Here is a 16,894-nt window from a genome sequence, read left to right as displayed (position 1 = left end):
GGTGCTGCAGCCTAGCCTTACCCAGTCTGCCTCCATCCCTGGCTCTCGTGCAGATAAACAGATACAGAAGTCTAATTTGACATGGCCCACACCCCATCCTGGCTGTCATGCATGTCAGCGTATACCACAACTTGAACTGGCCATATGTCCACCCCCCCCCACAGCAAGCCCACACACCTACCAACAATTACAGCAGCTCTGTCAGGTCCAGCCCACACCCAGCCCCAACTCTCATGCTCACCAGCAGAGGCTACAGCCTACTACGGGAGTTCCCGAAGTTCCCCCACCAGGCTTGCTCCCAGACCTTGATCTCACATGTATCAGTGGATGCTAGGGTCCTTTTCAGCATAGCATGCCCCCTCAGTCTTGCCTTTGTGCCTGCTGGTAGGTGCTGCATCCCAGTTTGTCCCCACACTCAATTCTTGGGTACACCTGCAGATGCTGCAGCTTGGGCCAACCTGGCCTACCCTGAACCCCAGTTCCCATGCGTGTTGGTGAGTTCCATGGTCATGCCTAGCTCAGCCATCCCCACTCCCAGCTCTCAAACCAGTAGGTATTGCAGTTACACAGGGATGAGCTGACAGATTCTCCTCAGAACCTGTTCCCAGACCTGATTCTCTGACATAATGGTTAGTGTCATGACCCTGCTTAACATGGCCCCGTGCCCTGACACTCATTGCAGATTCTATGGCCTAGTCCTGCCATGTTGGGCCCCCAGCCCTGAGTTTCCTGTGCACCACTGAGCTGTGATCGATGCAAGCTAGCCCAGCCCAAGTCTCCCACATGGCCAAGTGTCCTGGTCTGGTCTCACCTAGACATGTCTTCCAGCTTCCCCACTCCAAACCACCCAATCTCAGCCCCCTCGTTTACCTGCAATTGCAGTGGCCCAATCCATAAAAGTCCCCAAAAAGTCATTCCTCACCCGTAATGTATTTCCTCAGTGATCCCCTCACCCGTACATCCCCAAACTTCCCATCCCAGGACAATTCACAGCTGTCATGTCCGCAGCTGAATCAGCAGTGGACCCCAGGCCTGGCCTGGTCTTCCAGCAAGCAACATGGTGCCAAAATAAAGCAATTTAAAGAGCTGGTGTTTAGCTTGCAGCCTGCTTCAGAGTACTTGGGTTCAACTCTCATCCCTGATTCGCAATTCTAGCTTCCTGCTAGTTCAGACTATGGGAGGCAATGGTAATAGCTTAGGTAATAAGGGTCTTGCCCCTCACCTAGGAGTCCAAAATTGTGTTTTTACATGACAGCTTTGGCCAACTATTGCCAGCAAATGATCTGCCTCTCTCAGCCTTCCTGCCTCTCAAATACGTAAAACCAGTTTTTTAAAAGATTTTAAAAATGTTCCTATCTTAATGCAGATGATTCTTTCAGACTTTATTTAAAAACATTCATATTCCTCCTTGTTTTCATGCCTCTATCTCTTTAGCTGATATGTATTCTTTTTTAGACCTGTATCACAAAGATCCTTGTAGTTCCAGTGATTTCTTTTTCTTCCTACAAAATATTTAATTAGTTCCAGCACTTTCATTCTGTGTTTATACTTGCCTCACTTCTGAACTATTGTTCTGAAGGTCAAGTTAGTCATCAAATCAGAGCAGCTTCTGTAGGTCAGAATGTATTTAACTGAATTACTCATCTGTGTGAACCGATAAACAAATTATTTTGAGCTTAATTTACTATTCATTCATTCTGGATGAAATCAGTAAGATCGTTGGAGTAATGGTTGAGACAGTCTCCCCAGATTCAGATCCTGTCTGCTACTTGACTGGTATTCTTGGACCAAGCACTTGATGAGTCTATTTCCCCATCCACAAATTAAGGATAGCAAGAGTTTCTATCTCAGAGAGTGGTTATGAGGATTTCATGAGTCAGTTTGCATATACTGATTAAAATCGTGTCTTATAGTAAAACTAGGTAAATGTTTCCAGTTAGTTGTAATGACAATGGTAGTAACCTCTGGTTTGCTACTGAAAAAAGAAGACAAAACAAGGGTATTTGGAGAACTCAAAAAGTACCATAGAGCTCAATATTGGCCAGGTAGGCTAAAAGAAAATAAATACAAGATAATATGAACTGTTAAATATAATAGTATAAAAATTTCCCATTTACAATTATTTGTGTGAAACAAAATACAGAAATAAATTATGTCAAATGTTTAAGTTTGCCAAATGATGCATGTTAATAAGGAAGAATCTGTAAATTTGAACTTGTGATAGATTATATCTGGAGACAAAAATTTGCTACTAGAAGAATGTCAAGACCGTGGCTGAAGTAGAACTCAATTTTCTTAGGACAAGCCTATTGTGAAAACTGAAAGACCTTTATTAAAAATGGAATACAGGACATGCTGATGTAAAACCTGGATTGAGATTAAGGTTTTGATCCCAATTTACTTCATTACCTGCTACCTTCTGTGCATCAGCAGGAATTGAGAATGGAGCAAGAACTGGAAACCAGACTCTCTAGTATGGGGTATGTCTTAGCTGCTATGCCAAATACTGCGGTCCTCACTTGTCATAATCACCTTGACTCACCTTTGCAAGACTTACACTGGTTATATACTGAGTGTTTATTTAATCCTTACAACAATGTTACAGTATCACAGCTATTGTCCTTATTTAGCAGAAAAGAAAACCAAAGGAATAATCTATCCAAAGTTTCCTGGGGATCACATCAGGTCTGTTAATTCCACAGCCCTAAGTTTTTAAACCTGTACTCTGTTTGCCTCTTATCTTGAAAATACTAAGGATAACACTTCACAGTTACTGTCAGAAGTTGAATCAGTGTGGAAGACAAGATCTCCTTAAAATCCCTTTGCATTCTTAGTTAACAATTTTAGTAATAATTACATTACCAGCTTTTATTTTAGATTATCAAATCTTTACTTTTCAGTTTACCAAAAACTTTAAATAGCTGCCACAACTTGTTTCTCAAGAATATATTAGCAAATCTGGCTTTCATTAGGGCCCAACAAAACATTCTGAAATAACTCAGATAACTTTTTAGAAATTCTAATTTAAAAAAGCATCACAGCATGTGGTTGTTTCCATTATACATGAAAATTGTGTAACTAATTTCAGAGTAATTCAAAAGTCAGCTTAAACAGCATTATTCTACACAGTGGCAAATTTTAACCATTGCCCCATCAGAAAGAGAATGCTACTGATGTGTAAAACGTAGAAAGATGAAATGGAGGTTAAGCTAACTGTGCATGAAATTGTAGTCATGAAAGAAATTTCACAGTTGCTTAAGATAGCTTCGCCTTTATTATGTGCCTGTGGTATCAATACATAAACTGATTTCTTCTGAAGCAACAAAATTATTTTTTAAATCTTTAGCAGATTGTTCTAATTATAATGTAAAATTATTGACCAAGAATTTTGTAAGAGTGGATAATGTTTGGGAGTTGTTCAGATTCAATGTAAGTATCACAAAAACACTTGTAGCAAAAATACTAAACGTACAAATATTTGCTTGATAGTAATAGCCATTGATCTTAAGTTCTTACTGAAAGAAGGCACTGTTCCAAACACTGGTTTGAGTAATGTTCCCAGCAGGTGTCGTCAATTTTCCCGTTTCATAGTTGATTCTGAGGCAACTAGGTTTTGTCTAAAGTCAAACAACTAAAAAATACTAAATCAAAACGTTAACATTGACCTTATGAAGTTATTTAATTGAGCTAAAGCTACTATTTAAATCTGTTATTTTTCATATTTGCTTAATTTGTGGGGGGAAGAAAAGGTACTGTTTTGGTATTACACATTAGGATCATTTTCTGTCTAAACAAATTAAAACGTTCTATCAGATTTGCAGATTGCAATATTTTAAAAGAAACCCTTTAAGAAATTCGGGTTGCTTTATAACTTAATGTCCAAAACATACCTATATCAAACTTTCCATTTATACACTAAATGTGTTTTAGTGTGAAATGCTGTACAAATACCAAAATAAGCTAAAAGTCACTAACTTTTTCAAGTCTGTGGGTATATGGCTCACAGGATATTCTGTGTTAATTGAGGAAAACATAATATCTAGTCTTATGAAAATGACCACTGCAAGAATTAAACATAAATAAAAATTGGAAGGGGACAATCATTAAATCTTTATAAGTTGGTATATTGTGAGAATTATAGAACCATGTGCAACATGGTGAATATAACAAGTGGAGGAACTAAAAATTGCTGTGTGGAAAATGGGAAGCAAAGAAACATTTTACCTACTATTTTATGCCCTTTGTACTTTTTTATTATTTCCAAATCTATTGGTATCTTTAAAGAAATCAGGGGCAGGTGTTCCACATAGTGGTTAAGATGCCACTAGGATTGTCCACATCTAATATTAGAGTGCATGGATTTCATTCCCAAGTCCTCTCCTGATCCCAGCCTTCTGCTAATCCACCCCCTGGGGCCCACATGTGACTCAAGTAGTTGACTCCCTGCTGCCCAGGACTGAGTTCCAGATTCCTGGCTTCAGCCTGGTCCAGCCCTAACTGTTGCAGATATTTGGGAAGTGAACCAGTGAATGGAAGAGATTCTGTCTGTCTTTTTCCGTGTGTGTGTTGGCGCGTGCTCACATGCATGTTCACCTGCCTTTCAAATAAAGAATTCAGTGAGATATGCTTGAAACAGAATATGTGTATTTGTTATGATGGCACCCATAAGAATGTTGCATGGCAATTTGACAGGTTAGGTAAATGGTGGTGGTTGTTTAAATAGGGATTGACACAGAGAGTTGAATAATGATTGGGAAAAGAGCCTCTGGCATAAAGGAAGGTTAACAAGGCATGGAGCCATGAGAGTATGGCTGTCTGAGCTAAATCAAACAGCTGGGTGATTTTGAAGATGATCATGATTAGCTAAGGAGGGACTGGGTGATGTGTAGGGCCTTGTGTGCCTTGGTCAGAATTTGAACTTTATCCTGCAGGCAGGGACAGATTAATGGATTATGAACAATAAAATATCAGATCTGTATTTTAGTGAGTTTGATGGTGTGAACAATAGTTGATAAGAAGAGGAATATCTTTGCAAGAAAATATAGATTACTGTTTCCGAAAGGAATATGCAAGGCTTAAAACAGCACGTTGACAGTGAAAATGAAAAGGAGCAGATCTGAGGTAGATTTAGGTTGATACAACCTACAGGATGGGGCTTAAACACCAGATGGGTGTCTACTCCTCCTGCTGGTTCCAACTTCATGCTAATGTAGACCCTCAGAGGCAGTGAGTGGTATGTTGATGCAGGTAAATTGGTTCCTGCCACCTCCATGGAAAATCGTGATTGTGTTCCTGGCTCCAGGTTATCGCAAGGCTCTGTGGAATACTTTTTCAAAGTGAATCAGTGAATGGAGTTTTTGCTTTTTGTCACTTATCCCCCCAAACACTTCCCTATTCCTGTCCATCTCCCTCTCTCATAAATTTTGTAAGATTTATTTATTTGAAAGATAGAGAGATCTTCTGTCTACTGGTTCATTTCCCAAATGACCACAGCGGCCAAAGCTGGGCCAGGCCAAAGGCAAACATCAGAGACCTGACTTATGGCTCCCATGCAGCAAACAGAGACCCAAGCTCAAATCATCTTCCACTGCCTTCCCTGGTATATTAGTAGGGAGCTGGATTGGACAGAGTACCCAGCACTTCAACCTGCACTCCAGTACAGGATGCCAGCGTTACAGGCAACATCTCAGCCTTCTTGACCACAATTTCAGGCCCATAAGTAAGATTTTAAATAATGTTGTTTTCATCAAGTTGAAAGGCAGAACTACAAAGAGAGAGAGAAGAAAAAGATTTGTGTTCCGTCTCTCGTTCATTCTGCAAACGCATGCAACCATCAAGGCTATTCCAAGCCTAAGCAAGAAGCCTGGAACTCTGGGTTTCCTACATAAGTAAGAAGGACCCAGGCATTTGAGCCATCATCTTGCTGCTCCCCGGATATGGTAGCAGGAAGCTGGATGAGAAGCAGGGCAGCTGTAACTTGAACTGGCACTCCCATACAGGATACAGGGATCCCAATCAGCCACTTATCTTGTTATGCCACACAGCTCCAATGCCAAAATAATTTTAAAAATTTCTTTAGTGATCCTTAGGAATGTTTTAGAACGTTCTTAGAACAGTGGAAAGGAATGAATGACAGTGTTCCCAGTATTCTCTACGTTCTCACCAGAACTTGTTTTGTCTTTTGGATAATAGTCATTCTAAGTGGAAAGAAGTAATATCTCACTGTAATTATGGTTTGCATTTCTTTGGCAGTATTCGCATACCTGTTTGTCATCTCTGTCATCTTTTGAAAATTTGGTGTTTAGGAAGGAGTATTTTGTCTAGTGATTAAGCTGCCAATTAGGACATGCATGTCTTCCATCAGTCCTGAATTTGATCTGTGTTTTCAGCTTCCCCTGGGAGGAATGATGGTTCAAGCAGCTCAGTTGTTGCCATGCACCTGGGAGAACCGGATCGAGTTCCACCTTCAGCCAGGCCCAATTCTTGCCCTTTTTGGCATTTAGGGCGTGACCAAGCAGATACGAGCTCTCTGTTTCTATGTCTCACTTGCTCTGAGATGAAGAATTTGTCTAAAAAAATACTTAGATATTTTAAAAATTGGAATATTTAGGTTGTGCTTTTCCTATTGAGTCTCTTACGTGTTCTGTGTATTGACTTCTTTTCAGATATATAACTTACAAACATATTCTTCCATGTGATAGGTTGTCTTTTCATGCTTGATTGTTTCCTTTGCTGTGCAGCAATTCTCTAGTACGAAAAAATCTCATCTGTTCTTGCCTTTGTTTCCTGTGTTGTTGGAGACTGATCCAGAATACCCTTCTTACTAATGTCCTGAAGCATTTCTCCTGTATGTTTGTTGGGTAGTTTCATAATATCGAGTCTTGCATTGAGGTCTTCAGTTCATTCTGCGATGACTTTTGTATGTGATGAAAGAAACCTAGTTTTATTCTATGTGGATATCCAACTTCCCCAGCACCGTGTACTGAAAAGAATTTTCTCCTAGCACAATTTTTTTTATTTTCTTATTTTTTTATTCTGATTTTTTATATTTATTTTTATTGGGAAGTCAAATTTACAGAGAGAAGGAGAGACAGAGAGAAAGATCTTTCATCCTCTGGTTCACTACCCAAGTGGCCGCAATGGCCAGAGTTGAACGTATCTGAAGCCAGGAGCCAGGAGCTTCTTCTCGTTTCCCATGTGGATCAGGTTCCCAAGGCTTTGAATTGTCCTCTACTGCTTTCCCAGGCTACAAACAGGGAGCTGGATGGGAAGTGGAGCAGCTGGGACATGAATAGGCGCCTATATGGGATCCAGCTGCATGTAAGGTGAGGACTTTAGCTGCTAGGCTACCACGTCATGCCTCTCACTTTGTTTTTATACAGTTTCATTGAGCTTTTACTGAAACATTGATTATATTTTTGTGGAAAGGTACCTCTAATGTAGTCTTACCTTCTTTTGAGCCTGATTTAAATTAAGGAAGATATTCCCTGGTATATTTTACAACTTTTCTTGCCAGTCTCAAGACAGGAATTAAAAATAAAAACAGCATTTTAATAGTGTAGTAGGAAAAAAAATAATGTGGTAGACTGTTTTAAACTCAGTGAAGCTGTTTAAGCATAAAATCATTATCAATTCAATAGAAGGCAATCAAAAATGAATAGTTTAATTTGAAGAATGTAGTATTGGAGAATTAATATTTGCCAGTGTGGTTTGCCAAAATGATAAAACTGAGGAGTCCCCTCTTCCCCCACTATTTAATATGTAACTGATGTTCTTAAGCGAAAATGCTGTCATAGAGGGAATAGTTTGCTTTATCCATACATGCTGAACTAAGAATATCTGTTTCCGAAGTTCACAGGCTGAACTTCCCCAAACTATAATACAGTTTATGGTCTTCTGATCCAGCCTGTTTTTATTGAAGTGTTTGAAATTAATGTTGTTACCTGGACCTAAATGAGGACTCTACCTTGCTGAGCTGGGTTGCTTGAAAATCAAACAGTGGGCCAGTCACTGCTCGCCACAGGTTCTAGAGACTTCCAAGAAGGAGATTGGACTTTGTGGGGGCTCTGTCCTGAGCATACAATTTTTTTCACCTCTTTTCACCTTCAGTCTTACAAATTTCTCTGTCAAGATCAGTGTAGATTTCATGAGAATTCCCTCTTAGCTTGCAGAAAGGTTCGAAATGATCAGATGATTGTCCAGTCGCCTTAAGGGTGACATTTATTTCCTTGTGAAGCTCTTGGAGATTCTTGAGATCTTTTACATATTCCTTGCAGATATAACACAGGAGATAAGGACACATGAAGACCACCATGGCCCATCACTCCTGAAACGGGACCTAGGTGCACCAGCCTAATGTGAGCTTCCAGCACAGGCAGCTCTGCCACAGTAGCCATCAAGGGCTGCCTGTCACTGGGGTCTTTCAGGACCAGGGCCAGGGCTGCTCAGGTGAGGATGTGCTATGTGACGGGGACAAGTGCAGCCAACATGTCAGAAACCCAAAAGTAAGAATTTTTTTCTCAGCGAAGTATTTCTATAAGGATAGGAATACCCTGTCCCAAAAACCTTAGGAAAGTATATGAAATGTATAGAATAAAATTGAGATACATACAGCTAGCAATCTTAGTAAAACTTTGAATGTATATTCTTAAGATTTATTTATTTGAAAGAGACATACGGTTCAATCCCCAGGTGGCCCCGAAGGCCAGGGCTGAACCAAACTGAAGCCAAGAGCCAGAATCTTCTATAGGATCTCTCCTACATAGATGGGCTCGTGAATTTGGATTTTCTTCTGCTACTTTCCCACATGCATTAACAGGGAGCTGGATTAGAAGTGGAGCAACCAAGATTCCAGCCATGCCCCATATGGGATGCCAGTATATAGCCGTACAGCCCCTAAGCCATAGTACCAGCCCCTAAAATGTATTTTTTTTAACCTAGGAAAAGTTCAGCTAACTACAAGCTGCAGTTTATCTTAAGCATGTAATAAAAATCACTTGTCACTGATTTTTAAGTAAGGAAAATTAGCATATTCAGAAATTCTGTTATAAATAAAATAAATTATAGACCTAAGGTAGTTAAATAATGCCTTTCCCACCCATAGGACCATATTAGAAGTTTAGGTAGGGAAGATGACACTGTAGCACCAGGGTAATTCTCTGCCTGCTGTGCTGGCATCCCACTGTAGGTCCCAGTTCATGTCTTAGCTGCTCCACTTCCAATCCAGCTTCCTGCTGTGGCCTAGAAAGGCAATGGAAGATGATCCAAGTCCTTGGGCCCTGCACCCATGTGGGAGACCTAGAAGAAGCTCCTGGCTCCTGCCTCAGCTTGACCCAGCTCCAGCCATTGTAGCCTTTTGAGTAATAAACCAGTGAATGGAAGATCTCTTTCCGTCTCTCCTCTGAAAATCTGCTTTTCAAATAAAACTAAAATCTAGAGGAAAAAAAATAAGAGGTTTTGGTAGGGGTGCTATTATAGTACAGCGGGTCAAACTGCCACTTGTAATGCCAGTATCCCATATGGACACTGTTTCATGTCCCTGCTGCTGTATTTTCTAGCCAGCTCCTTGTTGATGATCTGGGAATGCAGTGGAGGGGGAGGTGGGGAGCATAATCATAGACCACCCCCCTGGGTAAAGTGGTGTGGCGACAGCATTCTCAATGGAAAAGTACCGGAGACAGTTACGGTGAACTTGTTCGTTTATTAATAACACAAACTTATATACAAAGGGTCCAGGGGAACAATCCCCAGGGTAGTAACAATATTCGTATTGGATATAAGCATCAGTTACATATTAAAAGCCTAGCCACTCAGTACAGCTGTCACATACGTTGCCAGGTGGTACTGTGTGGCCCACCACATCTTATGTAACCCACCTGCATCCTGGAGTTGTTTATTACGAGACTATCACGAGTTTACCACAAGATGGGTATGGACCAGGGTAGGCAGCGGGAGGAGGCAAGCAAACTACTGGAAAGTACCCAAATGACTGGAAGAGATTGAGGGGAAGGAAATACCCAGAGGGCCTCAGCCTTTTGGCCAACAGCATGGTTCCGCAGGGGTCTCAAGGTAGTGTTGTCAAAACAGAAGGGTCTCGAGGCTTTCGCCGAAATCAAGGGGGAGTCTCGAGTCTCTAGACATGGTTTTGGTGCACCAAAACCATGTTCCCTCTGCCCGTCACATAGGCTAAGTAAGCCAAGACCCATGCTGGCACTTGCTTGCCACAGTGGAGGATGGTCCAAGTATTGAAGCCCCTGCCACTTAGGTGGAAGACCTGGAAAAAGCTCCTATTTCCTTTTTGGCCTGACCCAGCCTTGGTCATTATAGCCATTTGGGGAGTAAACTAGAGGATGGAAACCCTCTCTCCTTCTTCCTCTTTCCCTCCCTCCCCAACTCAGACTTTGAAATAAATTTTTTTTAAAGTTTACAAGAAAAGCAAGCAATTCTAAATAATGTAGAAATAGATGTGGTCTGCATAGGATAAAATATGCAATATTGGATACAACTTTTCATGTTTTTCCCCTTGGGCTAGGATAAAAAATAGCCTGAATGGAATTGTTGGGAAGGAGGTGCAGAACGTAGAGGAAGTGGGGAAACAGGATAGGAATTCAGAGTCAAATCAAATTTATTATTAAGGAAAAATAAATTTACAGAGGATGACCAACTTCCAGGGTGTAGATGAAGCCACTGTGTGGCAGCATATGAAGCAGGCCAAGCCTTGTAGAGCTTAAGAGTCTTGTGGGTACTTGGATGGGTGGGCAGAACTGAAGTCAGTTTTCCTGGGCATGGGCTGGCCTCATCTTGGAAATGTAAGGCCAGAGTCCTCTCAGGGACTGCCAGTGTACTGTGTGTGAGCTCTAATGACTTTGGAACCAGGATGGCTGAGGCTTGCATCTTTGCTGCATCAGGAATAATGACCAACTGATTAATACAGTTAGATCGCCTGTGCAAATAAGTCTTCTGGGAAACATAAAAAAGAGGCCTACCAGTTTGAAATGAGAAGTTATGTAGCTTGGTTTTGGTGTTTTCCAGTATTTGGATGCTAATATTTTTGTCAGTCTCTAAAAAATGAAAAGGTTGGGGTGAGCATTTGGTGTTGTAGTTAACATGCTGGCTAAACGCCCCCTATTGCAGTGCCTAAGTTTAGTCCTGGCTGAATTTCAGCTTCCAGATTACTGTTTAGTATATCCTGGGAAGCAGCAGGGCAAGCTCCTTTGTGGGATCCCTGCCAGCTATGTGGAAGGCTGGATTAAGTTACTGGTTGTCTGCTTTGGCCTGGCCTGGGCTGGGTTGGGATGTTGCAGCACTTGGGAAGGGCATCAGCAGATGGAAAAGATTCTCATTCTCTCTCTCATACTCTCTCACTCTTTCTCTACCACCAGCCCTGCCCATCAACTGAAAAATAAGTAAAAAAATTTTGAACTGAAAATGCTAAAATTGAAACTTTTGAAGTCAAGACATTGCAAATTTTAACCTTTAATTATTTTTTCGTGTCTTATGTCCTGTTATTTGTAAGTAGTGCATTTCATTGTGGGGGTGGTACTGAAGTTTCTTATGGTCACTTTATAAGGCATTTAAAATTTATTATCTGTAGGTGATTTAAATTCATCATTCACTACGGAAAACTAATGTTTTCCTGTTAGCATTGCAGATTCAATAAGTACAATGCAAGTTAGCATCACAAGTCAATGTTTTTAGAATTTGGCTTTACTATTGTGTAACTTTGAGTTGATTTCCTCGTGTTTACACTGGACTGGAGTACTCAGCAAAGTGTGTCAAAGAACCTTGAAATATTTAGTTATATGATGAAAGAAGAGACATTTGATTTTTTAAAATTAATAATTCTCTGTTCAGCACACATTAGAAACATCTGTATCCAGTTCTGGGGGTAGATTAAGACATTTCCTTCCCACAGCCAAGTAATTAACTAAATCGTGAGAACACATCAAAAAGTGTGTGGAAAAAATGTGTAGTATATCTTCATTCCATTTTCCATCAACTTTTTGCGATGTTATTGTATCTGTAGTGCATTTTCATGAGAGCAGAGCTCTGTAGGTGTTTACTATGAAAGTCGCTTCCTTGCTGTTAAGAAGTCCAAAAAAGTTTGCCTGGACGAGTTTACATCTAAGCTGCCTACTCATTAAAAGTTGACTTCTAATATTTTTTAATTAATCAATTAATGCCTTTGGTGCAGTGAGGTGTTTTCTGATTGTGTCGTAAGTATTCTACGTCAAGTAAATCTTTCAGTCCTTGAGTCAGTGAGTCTGAAGTAAGCAGGCCTGTCATCCCCAGGTGAAGAAGCTTTCCCCTTTGACCCCATGTGCCCTCTAGTCATTACCATTGTCCACATTTACTGTGGCAGTGAAGACTATTGGGCAACAGTTGTATGGAGAATACCGTTATATAAGGTGTTCCATGGAATCATGGATAAAATATAAGTCTAAGAACTGAATGTTACTATGACATGGTGTTCTTTGACCCGTGAAGTATAGTTCACACGTTAAGTACATTCACATTATTGCCATCACTTTCCACTTCTTTATTCTCATCTTCCCAGACTGCAGTGCCATGCACATTAAACATTACCTCCCCGTTCCTGTCTACTCTGATAACCACCATCCTATTTTCTGTGTATAACTTTGCCTACCCTACTTGGGTTAAGTGGAATCAGGTAACCTTCTGCCACCTCCTTATTTCACTTAACAAAATGTCTTCAGGATTCGTTCGTGCTGTAATGTGTCAGAATTTTCTTCCTAATTAAAGCTGAATAAATTTTTGTTTATCCCTGCACTATTTTTGGACCCTGAGTTACTTCCATCTTTTGGCTATTATGAATGATACCATGAAGATAGATGTGCAAGTGTTTGAGTCTCTGCTTTTACTTCTTTAGACAGACAGTACAGGTCATATGATAACTGTCTTTAATTTTTTAAAAAATATTTCTTTTTATTGGATAGTCAGATATACAGAGAGGAGGAGAGACAGAGGGAAAGACCCTCCATTGGATGACTCACTCCCCAAGTGGCAGCAACAGCCAGAACTGAGCCAATCCAGAGCCAGGAGCCTTCTCCAGATCTCCCAGTGGGTACAGGGCCCCAAGGCCTTGGACCATCCCCCACTGCCTTCCCAGGCCACAAGCAGGGAGCTGGATGGGAAGTGGGCAACGGGGATTAGAACCGGTGCCCATATGGGATCCTGTCACGTGCAAGGCAAGGACCCCAACCTCTAGGATACCACACTGGGCCCATGGTTTTAATTTTTTAAGAAATCATTCCATTCTCCATAACCACTACACCACTTTACATTTCTAATAGCAGTACCCAAGGATTCCAGTTTGTCCACATTCTCTCTACTGCTTGCTTTCTGATTTTTTGTAATTACCATCATAATCGGTATAAAATGGTGTCTTATTATGCTTTTCATATGCATTTCCATAATGGTTAGTCATGTTAAATATCTCTTCATGAGCTGATTGGTGAATTCATTAGCCCTTCATTTTTCTTTCCTGGGGCCCACATTATGGCATAGGAGGTTAAACAGCTGTTTGCAACACCAGCATTGCATATCAGACTGTCAGTTTGAATCTTGCCTGCTCCACTTAACAAGAGCGGAAGATGGGCCAAGTGCTTGAGCCCTGCCACCCGCGTTGGGAGATCGTGGAGTTCTATCTAGATTCCTGGCTTCATCCCAGCCCAGCCCCCATTGTTATAGGCTTTGGAGAGTGAACCAACATTTGAAAGATCTGTATTCTCTGTAATTCTGCCTATCAAATAAACAAATGTTTCAATTTTTTATTCTTTTCATAGTTGTCCAACCAAAATTACCCAAACCTTGGTCAGAAACAATTTACTGTGTAAAATTAAGTCAATCTAATCTTACTTTTTTTAAAGATTTATTTGTATTGCAAAGTCAGATATACAGAGAGGAGAGACAGAGAGGAAGATCTTCCATCCGATGATTCACTCACTAAGTGACTGCAACGGCCGGTGCTGCGCTGATCCAGAGCCAGGAGCCAAGAGCCAGGAACTTCCTCCAGGTCTCCCATGCTGGTGCAGGGTTGCAAGGCTTTGGGTCGTCCTCAACTGCTTTCCCAGGCCACAAGCAGGGAGCTGGATAGGAAGTGGGGCTGCCAGGATTAGAACTGATACCCATATGGCATGCTGGCATGTTCAAGGTGAGTACTTTAGCCACTAGGCCACCGTGCTGTACCTATTAATATTTTTTTTGCTACATTGTTTATTGGCTTTTTTATGACTTTTTAATTCTTTTTAATTTTTTCAATTCTATTTTTGATGATGTTTACATAGTTGATCAGGGTGGAAAGGGTCGAGGGTCAGGGGATAGTGGGTGAGACCATTGTTTAAGAGGTAGGGAGTGAGCTCCCAGCTGGCGGTTTACTCCCAAATGCTTATTACAAGGTCTTGGAATAGGCCAGGCTAAAGCTAGAAACCAGAAACTCGGTGCAGGTCATGGCTGTGGGCGAGGGACCTTCTGCTTGAGCCATCACCTGATATCTCCCAGTGTGTCCTAATCCATGTGAGGCACTGCAGTATGGGCTAGAGCATCTCTGCTGGCATTTTCTCTGCTAGGACAAGCCCCTGCTCCATCAGTGTTCCCACGGTCGTTTCAGAAAGTCCTTGAACACCCTTCATTAAAGAAAAATTCTGTGAGACACTCAAAACGGCTTGTGATCCTCAAAACCTTAATTCTTGATCTGGCTGAGAATCACCAAAACTTCAGTATCTTTTGAATAGATTGAGTTAAGTGATTTTAAAATTTCTATTTTGTGCTTTGTGGTAAAATTTTCCATAGTGTTTTAATGAATATGCCTGCTTATGTGATTAAGTCCATCTTTACCTCATACTTCTACAAAAAAGGAATCGAAAAGCTAAGAACAAATGAAATGGGTGTGGGCTGTTCCTTAAATTGTTGGCCTTCTCTTAGGTACAGCATTTCCCATGGTTGTTTTTAGGACGTATATTCCCAAATGTAGTTATAGTCCAAGTATATGCTGTCTGTAAAGAGAATGTGCAGCCTCTGGAGCTGCAAAAGGTGATGTTTACCAGTGAATCCAGCTCGGCTGAGAATGTCAGATTCTATAGCTGGGAAAGTAGTACTTGCCATCGAATCTGCTTCAGCTGAATTTCATTAAAAGAAAATACTTGCATTTGAGTTCTTCATGATTATGTTTTACTGATTTTCCTATAATATCTTTATGTAATACTTAATATATTAATCACTCTTAAAAGCTATTGGGTCTTTAATTTTAAAACAGAATCACTTAATAGTAAAAGCAACAAGAAATAATTCTCATTGAGTATCTGTCTGCGATAGATGGGTATATTCCTGCACCCAGTCTGGCATGCTAAATATAATATACTTCATTGTTGAGTCTTACCTCTTGTGGTTTGGGGTCATTATTAAGTAAAATAATGTTTAACACAAATCCTGCAGTACCACAGTCAGTCTGATAACCCAGGGGGCTAGTAAATGGCAACATGATATGCACAACAAAGAGATGACATGTCCCGGTGGACTGAGTGACCACCGGAGATTTCATCTCAGAGCAGTGTAAACTTAAAACTTACAAATGTTTATTTCTGGAGTTTTTCATTTAACATTTGCGCTTCAATTGACCATACATTATAAACCTGCTAAGAGGGTTGACTGTGGGCTGCCATTTCCTTGTTCTCTTGGACTGCAGCTGCATAGTCTTAGCCATCTCTGATATTTTTCTTATCTGCATTATGTACTTAACTATTAGATTTATCTTGTGAATGTTTCATTTACGTTATGAATGTATTTTAAGGTTCATCTCAGTTTTCTTAATTCTTTTTCCCCTGTTGTAGCTATATGCAGGAGCTATTCTTGAAGTCTGTGGATGAAAATTGGGGAGGTTCCCTCAAGTCCAAGGTATGTAGTAAAATCTAATCATTTAAAATTAAAATCTCACTCAAAATATGCCATTGCAAAATGTAGCAGAGAATGGGGGGGAAAGATAGCAAAGGAGGAAGATAGATGGGCAATGTAGGCTAGAGGTAGGGTAGAGTGGCAGGTGTCACTATGCTCCTAAATCTGTATCATCACATATGTGATATTTGTTCACTTTATATAAATTTTTTTCAAAAAGAAACTCAGAGAGATAAATTAATGAAATAAAATCAACATTTCATTAAATTTTTCCAGAGTAAGAATTTTTTTTCACTTCATTTTTTTGTGGCGATAGTTTTGTAGCCATTGATGAAGACTTAGTTACTTTACCATAACCAAACACATGTCATCAGGCTAGTCCATGTTAAATCTCAAACCTTCAGATGTGGCAGATAATTTGTGGATTTAATGTAGTATTGAGATAGCAGGAGGTTTCATTTTTTAATTATGATTGTTTATTTGATGGAGTTGTGGGGTTAAAGGATAAGGTGAAATAAGAGAGGAAGATCTCCCATCCGTTGGTTCACTTTTCAAATACCTGCAACAACCAGGACTGAACAGACCAAATCCAGGAGCTAGGAACCAGGGCTCAAGTAGCTGGCCTTCCTCTACAGCCTTCCCAAGTGCTTCAGCAGCAGCTAGACTGAAATTGAAGTAGATGGGCACTGAAACATGGATATAGGCATGCCAGGTAGGACCTTAACCTATGCCACAACACCCTCTCTGAATAGGACTGTTTTGAAGGTTAAGCAGCATATAAATTACTTCATATAAGTCTGGCATTGGCAAATGCAGAATAAATCACACTCTGTTCTAAATGTGTTTATTGAATGCTTAACTGTAGATCGAGTACTGTTTAGTACTGAGGATGTTAAATGGTAGTTATTACTGTTACACGTTTTGTTTCTTTGGTGAATGCATTTACATGTTCCCTTACTGGCCATGGTTTTTAGCTGTATTTGAA

General features: G+C 40.4%; 1 protein-coding gene and 1 pseudogene across 1 annotated transcript in view; one reads left to right on the top strand and one right to left on the bottom strand.

Moving 5' to 3' along the window:
* Nucleotides 1-16,894, top strand: part of SELENOF (selenoprotein F) — a 38,647-nt gene that overhangs the window by 13,157 nt on the left and 8,596 nt on the right. The window contains exon 3 of the mRNA XM_004582078.3: nucleotides 15,849-15,912. Within this exon, the coding sequence (XP_004582135.2) occupies nucleotides 15,849-15,912 (64 nt within the window). The remainder of the gene's footprint in view (nucleotides 1-15,848; nucleotides 15,913-16,894) is intronic.
* Nucleotides 7,663-10,205, bottom strand: LOC105941631 (peroxiredoxin-like 2C; annotated as a pseudogene).

Source organism: Ochotona princeps, chromosome 2, assembly GCF_030435755.1.
Source record: "Ochotona princeps isolate mOchPri1 chromosome 2, mOchPri1.hap1, whole genome shotgun sequence".
NCBI classification, from domain to species: domain Eukaryota; kingdom Metazoa; phylum Chordata; class Mammalia; order Lagomorpha; family Ochotonidae; genus Ochotona; species Ochotona princeps.
Note: the sequence above shows the minus strand (reverse complement) of the source record. Positions and strands in the feature narration are given on the sequence as shown.